General features: G+C 35.0%; 1 protein-coding gene across 1 annotated transcript in view; it reads right to left on the bottom strand.

Annotated features, from left to right (window-relative positions):
• REV3L (REV3 like, DNA directed polymerase zeta catalytic subunit) overlaps positions 1–19,072 on the bottom strand; it is a 196,111-nt gene that overhangs the window by 91,907 nt on the left and 85,132 nt on the right. The window contains exons 10-11 of the mRNA XM_061207643.1: positions 10,798–10,917; positions 7,862–8,099 (exon numbers count right to left, since the gene is read on the bottom strand). Coding sequence (XP_061063626.1) covers positions 7,862–8,099; positions 10,798–10,917 — 358 coding nt within the window. The remainder of the gene's footprint in view (positions 1–7,861; positions 8,100–10,797; positions 10,918–19,072) is intronic.

Genomic DNA, 19,072 nt, shown 5'->3' with positions numbered 1-19,072 from the left:
TCCAACCACCAGTGGGCAGGCACTGGCCCCTCCCAACAGGAAGCCTGTACAAGCCTCTAGACCAGCCTCACACACCGGCGGGCAGACACCAGAAGCAAGAACACTTCAAGCAAGACCAAGTCCGCAAATGCAGACTAGACACTACCTTGGGACCACCTGGACCTTGGCCCTTGAGTGATGAGAGGGGAGTGCACTGCTGGGATGCATACAACATCTCCTACAATGGGCCACTTCTCCAAGGTCCAGAAACATAACTAACCTACCACATACATAAAAATACAAACAGCAATTTAGACAAAATGAGAAGACAGAGGAATATGTTTCACATGAAGGAAGAAGATAAAACCCCAGAAGAAGAACTAAGTGACGTGAAGATAGGCAATCTACCTGAGGAAGAGTTCAGAGTAATGATCATAAAGATGATCAAAGAACTCAGGAGAAAAATGGATGCAGATAGTGAGAAATCAGAAGTTTTTAAAAAAGAATTAGAAAATATAAAGAACAATCAAACAGAACTGAAGAATATAATAAATGAAAAGAAAAAAACAAAAGAAGGAATCAACAGTGGACTAAATGAGGAAGAAAAATGGATCACTGAACTGGAAGACAAAGTACTGGAAATCACTGCTGCTGAACAGAAAAAAGAAAAAAGAAGAAAAAAAAGAAAAAAAAAAAGACATGAGGACAGTTTAAGAGACCTCTAGGACAACATCAAGAGCGCTAACTTTTGCATTACAGGGGTCCAGAAGGAGAAGACAGAGAGCAAGAGCATGAGAAAATATTTGAAGAGATAATAGCTGAAAACTTCCCTAACTTGGGAAAGTCACCCAAGTCCAGGAAGCAAAGACAGTCCCATACAGGATTAACCTAAGGAGGAACACACTGAGATACACAGAAATCAAATTGACAAAAATTAAAGATAAAGAGAGAATATTAAAAACAACAAGGGAAAAGCAACAAATAACATACAAGGGTACTCCCATAAGGCTATCAGCTGATTTTTCAGCAGAAACTCTGCAGGCCAGATGGAAGTGGCACAATATACTTAAACGTGATGAAAGAGAAAAACCTACACCCAAGAATACTCTACCCAGCAAAGCTCCTTGATTTGATGGAGAAATCAAAAGCTTTATAGACAAGCAAAAGCCAGAAGAACTCAGCACCACCAAACCAGCTTTACAACAAATGCTAAAGGAACTTCTCTAGGCAGAAAAGGCCACAACTGGAAAAAAGAAAATGACAAAATGGAAAAGCTCACTGGTAAAGGCAAACATACAATAAAGGTAGGAAATCATCCATACACAAAGCTAGTAGGGAGGTTAAAAGACAAAAGTAGTAAAATCATCTGTATCCACAATAAGCAGTTAAGGTATACATAAAACAGTTATATGTAAAATATAATATCAAAAATAGTAATCACGATGGGAGGAGAGTAGAAATACAGAGTGTATCTAAAATGCATTTGAAACTAAGAGATCAGCAACTCAAAATAAGCACATATGTATATAGACTGCTATACAAAAACCCCATGGTAACCCCAAAACAAAAAATCTATAATATATACACAAAAAAGAAAAAGGAATCCAAACGTAACACTAAAGACAGTCATCAAATCACAGGAGAACAAAAGAAAGGGGATAAAAAGACCTACAAAAACAAATCCAAAACAATGAACAAAATGGCAATAAGAACATATATATCAATGCATACCTTAAATGAAAACAGACTAAATGCTCTAACCAAAAGGCACAGACTGACTGAATGGATACAAAAACAGGACCTGTATATATGATGCCTACAAGAGACTCACTTCAGATCCAGAGACACATACAGACTGAAAGTGAGGGTACGGAAAAAGGTATTCCACACAAATGGAAATCAAAAGAAAGCCAGAGTCGCAATACTTACATCAGACAAAATAGACTTTAAAATAAAGATGTTATAAGAGACAAAGAAGGACACTACATAATGATCAAAGGATCAATCCAAGAAGATACAACAATTGCAAATATATATGCACCCAACATAAGAGCACCTCAAAATATAAAGCAAATGTTAACAGGCATAAAAGGAGAAATTGACAGTAACAGAATAATAGTGGGGGACTTTAACACCCCACTTTCATCAATGGACAGATCATCCAGACAGAAAACCAGTAAGGAAACACAGGCCTTAAATGACATATTAGACCAGATGGACTAAATTGATATATATAGGGCACTCCATCCAAAAGCAACAGAATACACATTCTTCTCAAGTGCACAGAGAACATTTTCAAGGATATATCACATACTGGGCCACAAAGCAAGCCTCAGTAAATCTGAGAAAACTGAAATCATATCAAGCATCTTTCCCAACCATAACACTATGAGGCTAGAAATCAACTACAAGAAAAAAACTGCAAAAACCACAAACATACAGAGGCTAAACAATATGCTACTAAACAACTAATGAATTACTGAATAAGTCAAAGAGGAAATCTAAAAATATCTAGAGTCAAATGAAAATACTACGATCCAAAACTTATGGGATGCAGCAAAAGCAGTTCTAAGATAGAAGTTTATAACAATAACGATACAAGCTTACCCCAGGAAACAAGAAAAATCTCAAATAAACAACCTAATCTTACACCTAAAGTAAATAGAGAAAGAAGAACAAACAAAACCCAAAGTTAGTAGAGGGAAAGAAATCATAAGGATCAGAGCAGAAATAAAGGAAATAGAGACTAAAAAAAAAATAGAAAAGATCAATGAAACTAAGAAGCTGGTTCTTTGAAAAGATAAACAAAATCGATAAACCTTTAGCCAGATTCATCAAGAGAAAAAGGGACAGGGCCCAAATCAATAAAATCAGAAATGAAAAAGGAGAAGGTACAACTGACACCACAGAAATACAAAGGATCATAAGAGACTACTACAAGGAACTACACGCCAATAAAATGGACAACTTAAAAGAAATGGAAGGACTTCCCTGGTGGTCCAGTGGCTGGGACTCCACGCTCCCAATGCAGGGGGCCCAGGTTCAATCCCTGGTCATGGAACTAGATCCCGCATGCCGCAACTAAGACCTGACGCAACTAAATAAATAAATAAATATTAAAAAAGAAAAAAAAAGAAATGGAAATAGAAAATATGAGCAGACCAATTACCAGTATTGAAATTGAGTCAGTAATTTAAAAACTCCCAAGAAACAAAAGTCCAGGACCAGATGGCTTCACTGGTGAATTCTACCTAACATTTAGAGAAGAGTTAACACCTACCCTTCTGAAACTACTCCAAAAAACTGCAGAGGAAGGAATGCTTTCACACTTGTTCTATGAGGCCACCATCACCCTGATATAAAAACCAGACAAAGATATCACATAAAAAGAAAATTACAGGCCAATATTACTGATGAACATAGGTGCAAAAATCCTCAATAAAATACTTGCAAGCTGACTCCAACAATACATTAAATACCATACACCATGATCAGGTGGGATTTACCCCAGGGATGCAAGGAATTTTCAATACATGCAAATCAATCAATGTAATACAACACATCAACCAACTGAAGAATAAAAATCATATGATCATCTCAATAGATGCAGAAAAAGCTTTTGATAAAATTCAACATCCATTTATGATAAAAACTCTCCAGAAAGTTGGCATAGAGGGAACACATCTCAACAAAATAAAGGCCATATATCACAAACCCACACCTAACATCATACTAAATGGTTAAAAGCTAAAAGCATTTCCTCTAAGATCAGGAACAAGACAAGGATACTCACTCTTGCCACTTGTATTCAACATAGTTTTGGAAGTCCCAGCCACACCAAGCAGAGAAAAAAAAATAAAAGGGATTCAAATTGGAAAGAAGTAAAACTGTCACTGTTTGCAGATGACACGATGCTATACATAGAAAATCCAAAAGACACCACCAAAAAACTACTAGAGCTCAACAATGAATTTGGTAAAGTTGCAGGATACAAAATTAATACCAGAAATCTGTTGCATTTCTATACGCTTACAATGAAAGATCAGAAAGAGAGGACTTCCCTGGTGGCGCAGCGGTTAAGAATCCACCTGCCAATGCAGGGGACACGGGTTTGATCCCTGGTCTGGGAAGATCCCACATGCTGCAGAGCAACTAAGCCCATGCACCACAACTACTGAGCCTGTGCTCTAGAGCCCGTGAGCCACAACTACTGAAGCCCGCATGCCTAGAGTCTGCATAACAAGAGAAGCCACCGCAATGAGAAGCCTGCGCAATGCAACAAAGAGTAGCCCCCACTTGCCACAACTAGAGAAAGCCCACTCACAGCAACAAAGACCCAAAAATAAATAAATAAAATAAATAAATTTATATATAAAAAAAAAGATCAGAAAGAGAAATTAAAGAAACAACTCCATTTACCATCACAGCAAAAAGAATAAAATACCTAGGAATAAACCTACCTAAGGAGGCAAAAGACCTGTACTCCAAAAACTATGATGCTGATGAAGAAATTGAAGATGACACAAACAGCTGGAAAAATACACTGTGTTCTTGGATTGACAGAATCAATGTTGTTAAAAATGACCATACTACCCAAAGCAATCTACAGATTCAATACAATCCCTACCAAATTACCAATAACATTTTTCACAGAACTGGAACAAAAAATTTTTAAATTTGTACGGAAACACAAAGGACCCCAAATAGCCAAACAATCTTGAGAAGGAAGAACAGAGCTGGAGGAATCAGGCTCCCTGACTTCAGAGTATACTACAAAACTACAGTAATCAAAACAGTATGGTACTGGCACAAAAACACACACACAGATCAATGGAACTGGACAGAAAGTCCAGAAATAAACTCATGCACTTAAGGTCAATTAATCTACAACACAGGAGGCAAGAATATACAACAGAGAAAAGACAGTCTCTTCAACAAGTGGTGCTGGGAAAACTGGACAGCTACATGCAAAAGAATGAAATTAGGACATTCTCTACACCATTTACAAAAATAAACTCAAAATGGATCAAAGACCTGAATGTGAGACTGGATACTATAAAACTCCTAGAGGAAAACATAGACAGCACAGTCTTTGACATAAATTGCAGCAAAATTTTTTTGGATCCATCTCCTAGATTAATGGAAATAAAAACAAAAATAAACAAATGGGACCTAACTAAACTTAAAAGCTTTTGCACAGCAAAGGAAAACACAAACAAAATGAAAAGACAACCTACGGAATGGGAGAAAATATTTGCAAATGATGTGACCAACGAGGGCTTAATTTCCAAAATATACAAACAGCTCACGCAGCTTAATATAAAAAAAAAAAAAACAGGGCTTCCCTGGTGGTGCAGTGGGTTAAGAATCCGCCGGCCAATGCAGGGGACACAGGTTTGAGCCCTGGTCCAGGAATATCCCACATGCCATGGAGCAACTAAGCCCACGCCACAACTACTGAGCCTGCACTCTAGAGCCCGCGAGCCACAACTAGTGAGCCTACACTCTGGAGCCCGCGAGTGACAACTACTGAAGCCTGCGCGCCTAGAGACCATGCTCTGCAACAAGAAAAGCCATCGCAATGAGAAGCCTACACACCACAACAAACAGTAGCCCTCACTCACCGCAACTAGAGAAAGCCCACATGCAGCAACGAAGACCCAACACAGCCATAAATAAATGAATTTAAAATAAAATAAAAGGAATAAACATTTTAAAAGAAATTTAAAAAAACCAAACAATCCAATCAAACAACTGGCAGAAGACCTAAACAGACATTTCTCCAAAGAAGACATACAGATGGCCAACAGGCACATGAAAAGATGCTCAATATCACTAATTGTTAGAGAAATCCAAATTGAAACTACAATGAGGTATCACTTCACAGCAGTCAGAACTTCCATCATTAAAAAGTCTACAAATAACAAATGCTGAAGAGGGTTTGGAGAAAAAGGAACCCTCCTACACTGTTGGTGGGAATGTAGATTGGTGCAGCCACTATGGAGAACAGTATGGAGGTGGTTTAAAATGCTAAAAATAGAGCTACCATATGATTCTGCAATCCCACTCCTGGACATATATCTGGAGAAAACTCTACTTCAAAAAGATACATGCACCCCGATGTTCACAGCAGCACTATTCAGAATAGCCAAGACATGGAAGCCACCTAAGTGTCAATCGACAGATGAATCGAGAAAGAAGATGTGGGATATATATATATATGTATATGTATATATATATACACACACATGTATATATATATATATATATATATATATATGTATGAATATTACTCAGCCATAAAAAAGAATGAAATAATGCCATTTGCAGCAGCATGGATGGACCAAGAGCTTATCATATTAAGGGAACTAAGTCAGACAGAGAAAGACAAATATCATATAATATCACTTATATGTGGAATCTAAAATATGATACAAATGGGGACTTCCCTGGTGGTCCAGTGGGTAAGACGCCACACTCCAAATGCAGGGGGCCCGGGTTTGATCCCTGGTCAGGGAGCTAGATCCGCATGCCGTAACTAAGAAGTCTGCATGCCACAACTAAGACCCCGCATGCCGCAACTAAAGATCCTGCATGCCACAACAAAGATCCTGTGTGCCGCAACTAAGACCCAGCACAGCCAAAATAAATAAATAAATATTTTTAAAAATATGATACGAATGAATTTATTTACAAAGCAGAAAGACTCACAGACACAGAAAACAAACTTATGGTTACCAAAGGGGACAGTTGGGGGGAGGGGAGATAAATTAGGAATTTGGGATTAACATATACATACTACTTCATGTAAAATAGATAAACAATAAGGGCCTACTGTATAGCACAGGGAACTATATTCAATATCTTGTAATAATCTATAATGGAAAAGAATCTGAAAAAGAATATATATATAAAAAACCGAATCACTTTGCTATACACCTGAAACTAACACAACATTGTAAATTAACTATACTTTAAAAAAAAGTTTAAAATGTAAAAAGAAGGGAAAAAAAAAAAAAGAACAAAAAGAAAACCACACTGCCATCTTACTCATTTTCTTTGAGAAATGGAACAGAATATCAGTGACTGCTTCTGACATTCATTCATTCATTAATATTTAACTCCTTCGATCTAATCAGACCTAGAAGCCATTCCTTGTCTTCAAGCTGACTCTATATTTGTTGCTCCAACCCATAAGAGTTTAACTCTCAAAGGGCATTCTTTTTTCCTCAAGTTCTGAGATAAGAAGGCACTTCTATTTTGCCCCATTTATGACCCACGTTACTACTGTATATACAGACAGATGATTCCTAAGTTAGGTTTATGAGGAGAGCGCAAATTGGAGCAAGGTAGTCAAAAGACACACACTTTGTTATAAGACAAATAAGTACTAGGGATATAATGTACAACACGGTGATGATAGTTACCACTGCTGTATAATACATATGTACATATATGCTGTATGTATGATATATATGAAAGTTCTCATTACAAGGAGACAAAAAATTTCCCCCATTTCTTTTTATTGTAATTATATGAGATGATGGATGTTAACTAAATCTGTTGTGGTAATCATTTCATAATATATTGTAAATCAAACCTTTATGCTGTACATCGAAAATTCATACAGTGGTGTATATCAATTATATCTTGTTAATAATGGAAAAAAATAAAGTTAGGTTTAATCTTTTTAAATGTACCAAAATTTTATTTTGCTTGGAATATAAAGTTTACACACTATTTAAAAGAGATTTCAAAGAAGTCAATTTAGTTTATTAGGTATTTTTTATTATGAATAATAGTGAGAAATAATTTCTGATTAAAGAACAATGATAATGACCAAAGGAAGTTATTAAAGCAACTGAAATAACTAAAAAGTTACCTCTTTTTGGCACAATGTTCTTCAATATTGCTGTCCCATCTCTGAGACATTACTAAACTAAGCTCCATTTCTTCTTTTTCAATCTGTGGTTCATTTTCTTCATCATCACTATTTTGAGGATTTTTACTGTTTCCAAAGGAACGACATGATGATGGCATCCTATTTCTTCCCCCCTGATATCCGTCATTTTCCAAACCAGCAAGAAGATGTACCAGAGCCTCATCAGGACTACTGTCCACTATAAAAAAAGTGAAGCATCACCAACAAACAACTTAAATTTTCTGAATAATTCAATAATTCAGATCAATTATATATAAAACAACAACAAGAATCACAGATGCTGGCACATGCTGAAAGGATACAGCTGGTACAAAGATTTATGTATTGATGTAGTTCTTCCATTAAAGTGTAATCTTTGGACCACCTGCATTAGAAATGATTTTGTGTCCTTAAAAAGAGAATTCCCAGACACCATCTCACACCTACTGAATTAGAATTTCTGAGATAGGGCCCAGGAATTTGCATGTTAACAAGCTGCCCAATCTCTTACTGCACAAGCAAGGTTGAGGAGCACTAAACCAAATATAATCACAACTGATCAAACTAAATATAAAATATATAATAAATATATGAATTAATGCTAAGGAAGTGCCTTAAAAATGGTAATGTGAACACCTTATCCCTCTCTCAAGCAGTATTTAGCTCACAGGACAGTCAAAACCTGTAGTTGAAAAACACGAGAGAGCTTTAAAAGTGATTAATAACATTACTTAAAAACCTTGAAGACCACCACTGAAATATCACCATCATATGCAGTAGGGTTGCTAACATCAAAGACAGATAATAACAAGTGTTGACAAGGATGTGAAGAAACTGGAGCCCTCATACACTGCTGGTCGAATTGTACAATGGTGCAGTTGCTTTGGGGAAAAAAAGTTTGGCAGTTCCTCAAAATGTTAAACACAGAGTTACCAGATGAGGCAGTAATTCCATTCCTAGGTATGTATCCAAGAGAAGTGAAAACATATGTCCACACGAAAACCTATACATGAATAATCATAGCAGCATTACCCCAATGGCCAAAAAAGTGGAATCAACCCAAATATCCATCAACAGAAAGATGGAAAAATGAAATGTGGTATATATCCATATGATGCAACATTATTCAATAGTAAAAAGGAATGCAATACTGATATATACCTCAACATGAATGAATCTTGAAAACATTATGCTAAGTGAAATACAGAAACAAAAGGTTATGATTCTGTTTATATGAAATGCCCAAAATAAGTAAATCCAGCAAAAGAGAAAATAGATTAGAGGTTGCCAGAGGCTGAGAGGAGGGAAAAATGGGAAGTGACTACAAATGGGTATTGGGTTTCTTTATAGGGTGATAAAAATGTCCTGGAATTAGATAGTGGAAATGGTTGCATAAATACCTGAAATGCTAAAAACCACTGAACTGTACATGTTAGAAGGTGAGTTTTACAATATGTGAATTATATCCCAATAAAAGCTATTATTTTTTTAAAAAAGATCATAAAGATGGAGGTTTGTTCTAATCTAGTACACAACCTTTTTCTCTGTAAAAATGAGATCATAGATTCCCCATTTACTAAACTATTAAGTTTCAGGTTTTCTTTGTTGACATTAAAGAAACTGGTTCAATCATGCTACCAACTGTAAGGCAAAATTGAAGATATTTGCTTATAAGAGCCATTTTGGCAAAAATCCATTTCTTAAACCTAGAATTGCAGTTAATTTTTCCTGCCTCATACTTTAAAAATGGTTAATATTGGCAAATAATGTACAGATATTTGACTCTCAGATCTCTAACACTGAGACTGCATTCTTTGTAACCTTATGCAAGGTGGAATTATATCAGCTGGTGATACATTATATTTGCCTAATATAATGAAATAAGGATATGTCTCTCCTCTTTTTCAATTTCTTTGTTTCTTTATAACTAAAATATAATTTAGGTATATACATATTTATTTACTCAGAGAAATAAAACATTTTAGATTATAAACTTCAAATTAATTTTTAAATGTGGTCTTTGGATCATTTCTTTCTACGTATATCATGTCATTCATTTAAAAAAGAAAAAAGCTACCTACCTCCATAGAAAATGTTCTTGAAATATGACTGTGTACAATAATTTTGGTACTGTCCCTAGTCATTCAATTAATCTTCCACTCAAATGAAAATGTAAATAACAGAGAGAAGACACTGTAGAGAGGTAGGATAACATTTGATGCTATACCTCATTTGATACAGTAAGAATGGAAAAACAGAAAGTGAGCAAGAAACATAAAATCACTATACCAAGCAAAGCAAGAGGCATGAAGTTCAATGATATCTCACTTTTTGCAAGGAAAATTTAAATAAATTTCTGAAAAATGTCAGTAATTTAGACTAAATTATTGAAATGAAATCTAGCAAATGGTTTATCATATTAATGAAAATGCATTTATGGAGATGCAAAGATACTCAGAAATAACTGTCATGTTCTACATGCTAGTCAAAAATTAACAGCTCGAAAGGAATTGTCCAGGGAAGTTCCTGATACTTACCAAGAAAGAATCAATTATGGTATTTTATTAATGTTCTTAACTTTGGAGAATTTTAATTCAAAATAAGCATATTTCCCCTTAAAGCAATATGGTTCTCTTCCAAACAAAGTCAAGTTAAAATAAAAAAAAAAAAAAAAAAAAAGAATTATTTTCTTTCACAACTATTTTTCAGAAAAAGCTGTGCAGAAAACAAAAAAGAAGCTACTACATCTTGTAATTCAAGATTTCATTTTTATACTGAGTAAGAATTTATCAAACATGCAATATTAACCTCTTCAAATCAAAGAAAAAAATACTGCCTGACATATGCACTTTTGTTGATATAAGACACTGAAAATTTATGGCACAATTGTTACTTACAGAAAGCTGGTGACTCACTCAGTCTTTGGGTCAAAGGCTGAAAAGTCTGACTGTTTTCCATGAGGTTCAAAATTGCTTCTTCATTAATAACAGCTTGCTCCACTTTGTGTCTAATATGACCTTAAGAGGACAAAGAATACAAAAACATTAAAGTAAATGACCTAAACCTGAAATTTACTGTTTAGAATTTGTGTAAATTAGGAAACATTACAATATAAACCTATTTAAAATTTTGAAGTGTTACTGATGTATGTTAAATAAAAACATAATAAAACTTAAATGAAAGCCACAGGAATATCTAACCAGTCACACAGAGTAATTAAAAAAATATAAACAAAAACCCCTGAAACTGTGAATCACTAAATATTTACAATCTCTTTAGCCTCTAAATCCTACCTAGTATGTACAGACAGTTATATTACTCTGATAAAAATCAATGTACATTAAAATTTATAAAACGAGTTCTTAGAGGGAAGTTCATAGTGATACAGGCCTTCTTTAAGAAAAAAGAAAAAGCTCAAATAAACAATCTAACACATCACCTAGAAGAATCAGAAAAAGAAGAACAAACAAAACCTGAAGTCAGCAGAAGGAAGGAGATAATAAAGATCAGAGAGGAAATAAATAAAATAGAGATTTAAAAAAATAGAAAAAAATCAATAAAACCAAGAGCTGATTCTTTGAAAGCGTAAACAAAATTGACAAACCTCTGGCCAGGCTTACCAAGAAAAAAGAGAGAAGACCCAAATAAACAAAATAAGAAATCAAAGAGGAGAAATCACAACTGATACTGCAGAAATACAAAAAATCATAAGACAATACTATGAACAATTACACAACCTAGAAGTAATGGACAACTTTCTAGGAACATACAGCCCTCCAAAACTGAAACAAGAAGAAACAGATAACTTGAACAGATCATCTGATCACTAGAAGTGAAACAGAATCTGTAATTAAAAAAAACTCCCTGCAAACAAAAGTCCAGAACCAGATGTTTCACAGGTGAATTCTACCAAACGCACAAAGAAGAACTTATATCGATCCTTCTCAAATTCTTCCAAAAGACTGAAGAGGAAGGAATACTCCCGAAGACATTCTACGAAGCCACCATCACCCTGATACCAAAACTAGACAAAGACACTACCCAAAAAAGAAAATTACAGGCCAATATCTTTGATGAATATAGATGCAAAAATTCTCAATAAAATATTAGCAAACTGCATCCAACAACACGTAAAAAAGATCATACACCATGACCAAGTTGGATTCATCCCAGGGTCAAAAGGAGGGTTCAACATATGCAAATCAATCAATGTGATACACCACATCAACAAAAGAAAAGACAAAAACCACATAATCATCTCAATAGATGCAGAAAAAGTATCTGATAAAATTCAACATCCATTCATGATAAAAACCCTTACAAAAGTGAGTATAAAGGGAACATACCTCAACATAACAAAAGCTATTTATGATAAACCCACAGCCAATATAATACTCAATGATGAAAAGCTGAAAGCCTTCCTGCTAAAATCTGGAACAAGACAAGGATGCCCACTCTCAACATTTCTCTTCAACATAGTATTGGAAGCCCTAGCAACAGCAATCATACAAGAAAAAGAAATAAAAGGTATTCAGATTGGTAGGGAAGAGGTAAAACTGTCATTATATGCAGATGACATGATAGTATATATAGAAAACCCTAAAGACTCCACACAAAAACTACTAGAACTGATAAATGAATACAAGGTAGCAGGCTACAAGATTAACATATAGAAATTGGTTGCATTTCTTTACACTAAATGAAATACTGGAAAGGGAATGTAAACAAACAATCCCTTTTAAAATCACATCAAAAAAAATTAAAATACTTAGGAATAAAGCTCACCAAGGAGGTAAAAGACTTATATGCTGAGAACTATTGATACAAAACATTAATAAAGGAAACTGAAGATGACTCAAAGAAATGGAAAGATATCCCATGCTCCTGGATTGGAAAAATTAATATTGTTAAAATGGCTATACTACCCAAAGCAATATACAGATTTAAGGCAATACCCATCAAAATACCCATGACATTTTTCACAGAACTAGAATAAATATTCCTAAAATTTATATGGAATCATAAGAGACCCAGAATTGTCAAAACAATCCTGAGGAAAAAGAACAAAGCAGGAGGCATAACCCTTCCAGACTTCTGACAAGACTACAAAATTACAGTAATCAAAACAGCATAGTATTGGCACAAAAACAGACATATAGATCAATGGAACAGAATAGAGAGCCCAGAAATAAACCCACACATGTACTGACAATTAATCTTCAACAAAGGAGGCAAGAATATACAATGGGGAAAAAAGTCTCTTCAGCAAGTGGTGTTGGGAAAGTTGGACAGTTGCATGTATATCAATGAAACTAGAACACACCCTCATACCATGCACGAAAATAAACTCAAAATGGCTTAAAGACTTAAATATAAGACAAGACATCATAAAACTCCTAGAAGAGAACATAGGTAAAACATTCTCTGACATAAACTGTACCAATGTTTTCTTAGGACAGCCTCCCAAGGCAACAGAAATAAAAACAAAAATAAACAAATGGGTCCTAATCAAATGTATAAGCTTTTGCACAGCAAAGGAAACCGTAAACAAACCCACAGAATGGGAGAAAATATTTGCAAATCATGCGACTGACAAGGGCTTAATTTCCAAAATATACAAACAGCTCCTACAATTCAATAACAAAAAAGCAAACATCCCAATTGAAAAATGGGCAGAAGACCTAAACAGACATTTCTCCAAAGAATACATATAGATGGCCATTAGGCACATGAAAGATGCTCATCATTGCTAATTATTAGAGAAATGCAGATCAAAACTACAATGAGGTATAACCTCACACCAGTGAGAATGGCCATCATTAAAAAGACTACAAATAACAAATGCTGGAGAGGGTGCATAGAAAAGGGAACCCTCCTACACTGTTGGTGGGAATGTAAATTGGTACAGCCACTATAGAAAACAGTATGAAGGTTCTCAAAAAACTAAAAACAGAGTTGCCCTATGATCCAGCAATGCCATTCTTGGGCATATACTCAGACAAAACTATAATTCAAAAAGATACATGCACCCCTATGTTCACAGAAGCACTATTCACAACAGACAAGACATGGAAACAACCTAAATGTCCACTGATAGATGAATGGATAAAGAAGATGTGGTATATTTATACAATGGAATATTACTCAGCCATTAAAAAGAATGAAATAAGGCCATTTTCAGCAACATGGATGGACGTAGAGATTATCATACTGAGCAAAGTAAGTCAGAAAGAGAAAGACAAATACCATATGTTATCACTTCTATGTGGAATCTAAAATATGACACAAATGAACTTCTCTACGAAACAGAAACAGACTCACAGAGACTTGTGGTTGCCAAAGGGGAGGGGAGTGGAGAAGGGAAGGATTGAGAGTTTGGGATTAGCAAATGCAAACTATTATATATAGGATAGATAAACAACAAGGTCCAACTATATGGCACAGGGAACTATATTCAATATCCTGTAATAAACCATAATGGAAAAGAATATGAAAAAGAATATATATATATGTATAACAGAGTCACTTTGCTGTACAGCAGAAATTATTGTACACAACAGTGAATCAACGATACTTCAAAAAATTTTTTTAAAAATATAAAAATTTCACCACTTACAAAAAATAAAATAAAATTTATAAAATGAACAGAAAAGACAAGTTGTCCAATTTGAATAATAAAATTCTCTCTAGTTTAAAAATTTCAAATAATTCATTTTACATTAACTTTATATTTCTCAATATCTTTTAATTCATGATTTTAAAATGTAAGTCTTTTGCCATGTGATTTTTATAGAAGGTCTAATGTACAGAGGGATTAAATAATTTTTAGAAGATAAAATGAATCTCATAATCTAATCAAAGGGAGAGGGAGAATAAAAAGCACATAATAGTAGGGGAAAAAAAGACTATATAGGACTTCCCTGGTGGCACAGTGGTGAAGAATCCGCCTGCCAATGCAGAGGACATGGGTTTGAGCCCTGGTCTGGGAAGATGCCACATGCTGTGGAGCAACTAAGCCCATGCGCCACAACTACTGAGCTGTGCTCTAGAGCCCACAAGCCACAACTACTGAGTCCATGTGCCACAACTACTGAAGCCCACGTGCCTAGAGCCCGTGCTCCACAATAAGAGAAGCCACCGCAACGAGAAACCCGCGCACCGCAACAAAGAGTAGCCCCCGCTCAACACAACTAGAGAAAGCCTGCGTGCAGCAACAAAGACCCAATGCAGCTAAAAATAAATTAATTAATTAAAAAAAAACCCCAATAATCTTAAAAAAAAGACTATATAGCAAAATATGGCAAGCAGTTATAAGAAAGCTAATTGGAAACAGTTCTATTTTTCTGCTTCTGATATTCAGACTTAAAACTAAGTGTTTTTCAACAGTTTTTAAAAGAGAGTTAGAAGCTTCAGGAAGAAATATTTTTAACACATCCTAGAAATATTTTAACACACATAGCTAGCCTAATAGTGTTTAGTCAAAATGAAAGAACAAGCAAAAAAAACCACAGAAAATAGGTCATCCCAAAACAACAAAAAAAAGAGATCAGTGAAAACAAAAGCTGGTTCTCAAACTAATAACAAAATAGACAAGACTGGCAAGAATGATCACAACAAAATAGAGAGAAGGCATAAACAATGTTAGAAATACAAGCGGAAGTGCCAAAGGTAAAAGAGGCACGTTAAAGTAATACTATGAACAACTTTATACCAAAGATATGGAAAAATCAGATTAAATGGATAATTTCTTAGGAAAAATATGATATAAACTCTGATTCAAACAGAAACAGAAAACTGAAGTAGACCTGTAACAATTAAGGAAGTTGAATTAACAGCTTAAGATCCACTCCCTTTACTTCCCACCACCCCCCACCCCTGCCACATAAAATCAACCCACAAAAATCTATATAAGTCTGGATGGTTTTACAGATGAGATCTATCAAATCTCTAAGATATAGATTATATCAATCTAATAAAAATTCTTGAAAGGAGAGTTGAAAAACATGAAAAGCTCCACAATGCATTTAATGGGGGCAAAGTATGGATCTTTCTCAATTACTGGAAAAAAAAAAAAAAAGTTAAAATTCTAAACAAAATATTACCAAAGTAGATATAGCAACATTTAAAAAAACACACTACATTATGACAATGAAGGATTTATTTCAGGAGTGCAAGGATAGTTTAACATTAGATACATTAACATTATTAATGTAACTACCACATTAACAGAGTAAAAGAGAAAAACGGATTATGTCAATATCTTCAGAAAAAAACATTTGGTAGGGGCTTCCCTGGTGGTGCAGTGGTTGAGAATCTGCCTGCTAATGCAGGGGACACAGGTTCGAGCCCTGGTCTGGGAAGATCCCACATGCCACAGAGCAACTAGGCCCGTGAGCCACAACTACTGAGCCTGCACGTCTGGAGCCTGTGCTCCACAACAAGAGAGGCCGCGATAGTGATGAGGCCCGTGCACCGCGATGAAGAGTGGCCCCCGCTTGCCACAACTGGAGAAAGCCCTCGCACAGAAACGAAGACCCAACACAGCCAAAAGTAAATATAAAAATAAATAAATAAATAAAAGATTACTATTTAAAAAAAAAACACAACAAAACATTAGAATAAAAAAAAAAAACAACACGGGCTTCCCTGGTGGCGCAGTGGTTGGGAGTCCGCCTGCCGGTGCAGGGGACACGGGTTCGAGCCCGGGTCTGGGGGGATCCCACATGCCACAGAGTGACTGGGCCCGTGAGCCACAATTACTGAGACTGCGCATCTGGAGCCCGTGCTCCACAACAAGAGAGGCCGCGATAGTGAGAGGCCCGCGCACCGCGATGAAGAGTGGCCCCTGCTCGCCACAACTGGAGAAAGCCCTTGCACAGAAACGAAGACCCAACACAGCCAAAAATAAATAAATAAGTAAATAAAAAATTAAAATAAAAAAAAAAGAGAATAAAAAAAAATCACATTTGGTAAAATATCCATTCATGATTTAAAAAAACCCAAACTTCTTAACAAGCAAGAAATAGAAGAGATAATAAACTGATTAAAGTTTATCTACCAATATCCTGTAGTAAATTTCATACTTAATGATGAAATATAAAAGCATTCACTTTAAAGCCAAGAAAAATGTTTTTTTCATATCTACTTAATATTACTGTTAAGTTCTTAAGCACTGCATTAAAACATTAAAAAAGAAAAAGTATAAGGATGGGAAGGGAAGTAATACAATTATTATTTTCTGACGATGACTCTATCCACAGAAAATCCAATCAAAAAGACATATAAACTATTAGCACTAATAAAAGTTGCTGGATATAAGACTGACACACAAGGTCAGTGAAGTTCCTAATACCAGAAGATGTTAATTTTTGAAAGATAAACTTAAAACTGCAACATTTATAAGGCACCTGGAGTATATCTAATAAAAGATATAAAATAATTTTACCAGAAAAATTGCAGAACTTTATTGAAAGACATGAAAGAAGACCAAATAAACTGAGAAATATATCATGTGCATAAATGAGCTAATTTGGTATATAGAAAGACTTAAAATGTTTCTAAATTGGTCTATAAATTCAATAAATTTCCAATAAAATCTCAACAGGGTTCTTCCCAGAAACAAAACAATCTGATCTTAAAATTAACACGGGAAAACTTTTTTTAAAGATCAAGAGTAAATACGACAATTTTGTAGATGGCTAGCGGGAAGCTGCTGCATAGCACAGGGAGATCATCTTGGTGCTTTGTGACGACCTAGAGGGGTGGGATAGGGAGGGTGGGAGGGAGGCTTAAGAGGGAGGGGTTATGGGGATGTATGTATACATATAACTGATTCACTTTGTTGTACAGCAGAAACTAACACAACATGGTAAAGCAATTAGACTCCAATAAAGATGTATTTAAAAAAAAGAGTAAATAAGATAATTTTGAAGCTAAATAGGGAAGATCTGCTCCTGATATATATCATTACTTACAAAGCAACAGTATGATATTAACATGGGAGAACAAAACCGAGGTTGGGAAATTCAGTGGAAAAAAAAACTTTTCAATAAATATGTTGGAACCACTAGCTCTTTATATCTAGAAAAATAAATAACAGTAAGATCCTTACTATATACACAAGTAAAATGTCAGATGAACTGAAGACCTATATGTGAAAATCCAATCTGTAAGCACACATAAACCTTAAGGATGAAAACTTTCATTACATCCGGATAGGGAAGGAATTGTAAACCAGGTTCAAAAACCAAACAGTAAAGGAAAAAAATTGTTAAATTTAAGGTTAAAATTGAAGACATGTAAAACACTTTAAAAAAAAAGGGAAGAAAATGGAAAAAAAAAAGCTAAAAAAAATTTTGTGGAGACTTTAAAGTGTAATTCTACATGAGGAGAAAATATCTCTACAATAAATATAACTGAGGAAGGCTTGATATCCAGAAAATATGAGGAATTCCTACAAATTAATAAGAAAAAGAGTACAGATCCAATAGAAAATGAGCAAAAAACATGAATAAGCAATTCTCAGATAACGAGATCCAAATGCTCAAACTTATTAGTAATCAGGAAATGCAGATTAAACTAAGGAGATTTAGATTTCAAAGAATGCAAATGGCAAAAAATTTTTACATCTTACACTATGAAATATTGTTGAGGATGTAGGGAAGTATAAGCTCTAACACATCATGGGAATACAAACTTAGGTAGATTTTATAGAGCAACTTTGAAATACTGGCTTTACTACCAAATGTGATAGTTTTATAGTTAACATACCTCAAAATCTGAAAAATTAAGCACTAAAATTGAGCTTATAAGGAAAATAAAAGGCTAAGACAAAACTTATGCAACTCTGTAATGAGAACACTAACAAAATCAATAATTGGTACCCGAGGAAATAAACTGCTCAGTCAGGCAGGCAGCTCAGTGTGGCTGGAGGCTGTCATAGCAGATATTAAAAATGCACAGAAAATAATAGTATGGAAATTCTGGGTACATTTCGATTAGGATGGGGCTGGCAGATGCTAAGACAAAGCAAATGGAAGTAGAGCTCTGAGCCAAAAGGCTGCCATTAAAGTACTGAGGAGAGGGTGAAACCTGCCATGAGTCACAGAGGGCACAATGCTAGGATGCAACTCTAGGGAAGGAGGAAGCCCTGGGTGGGTGCAGGTGCTCATT

This window comes from Eubalaena glacialis, chromosome 12, assembly GCF_028564815.1.
Source record: "Eubalaena glacialis isolate mEubGla1 chromosome 12, mEubGla1.1.hap2.+ XY, whole genome shotgun sequence".
Lineage (NCBI taxonomy): Eukaryota > Metazoa > Chordata > Mammalia > Artiodactyla > Balaenidae > Eubalaena > Eubalaena glacialis.
This window is presented reverse-complemented; position numbering and strand designations above follow the sequence as displayed.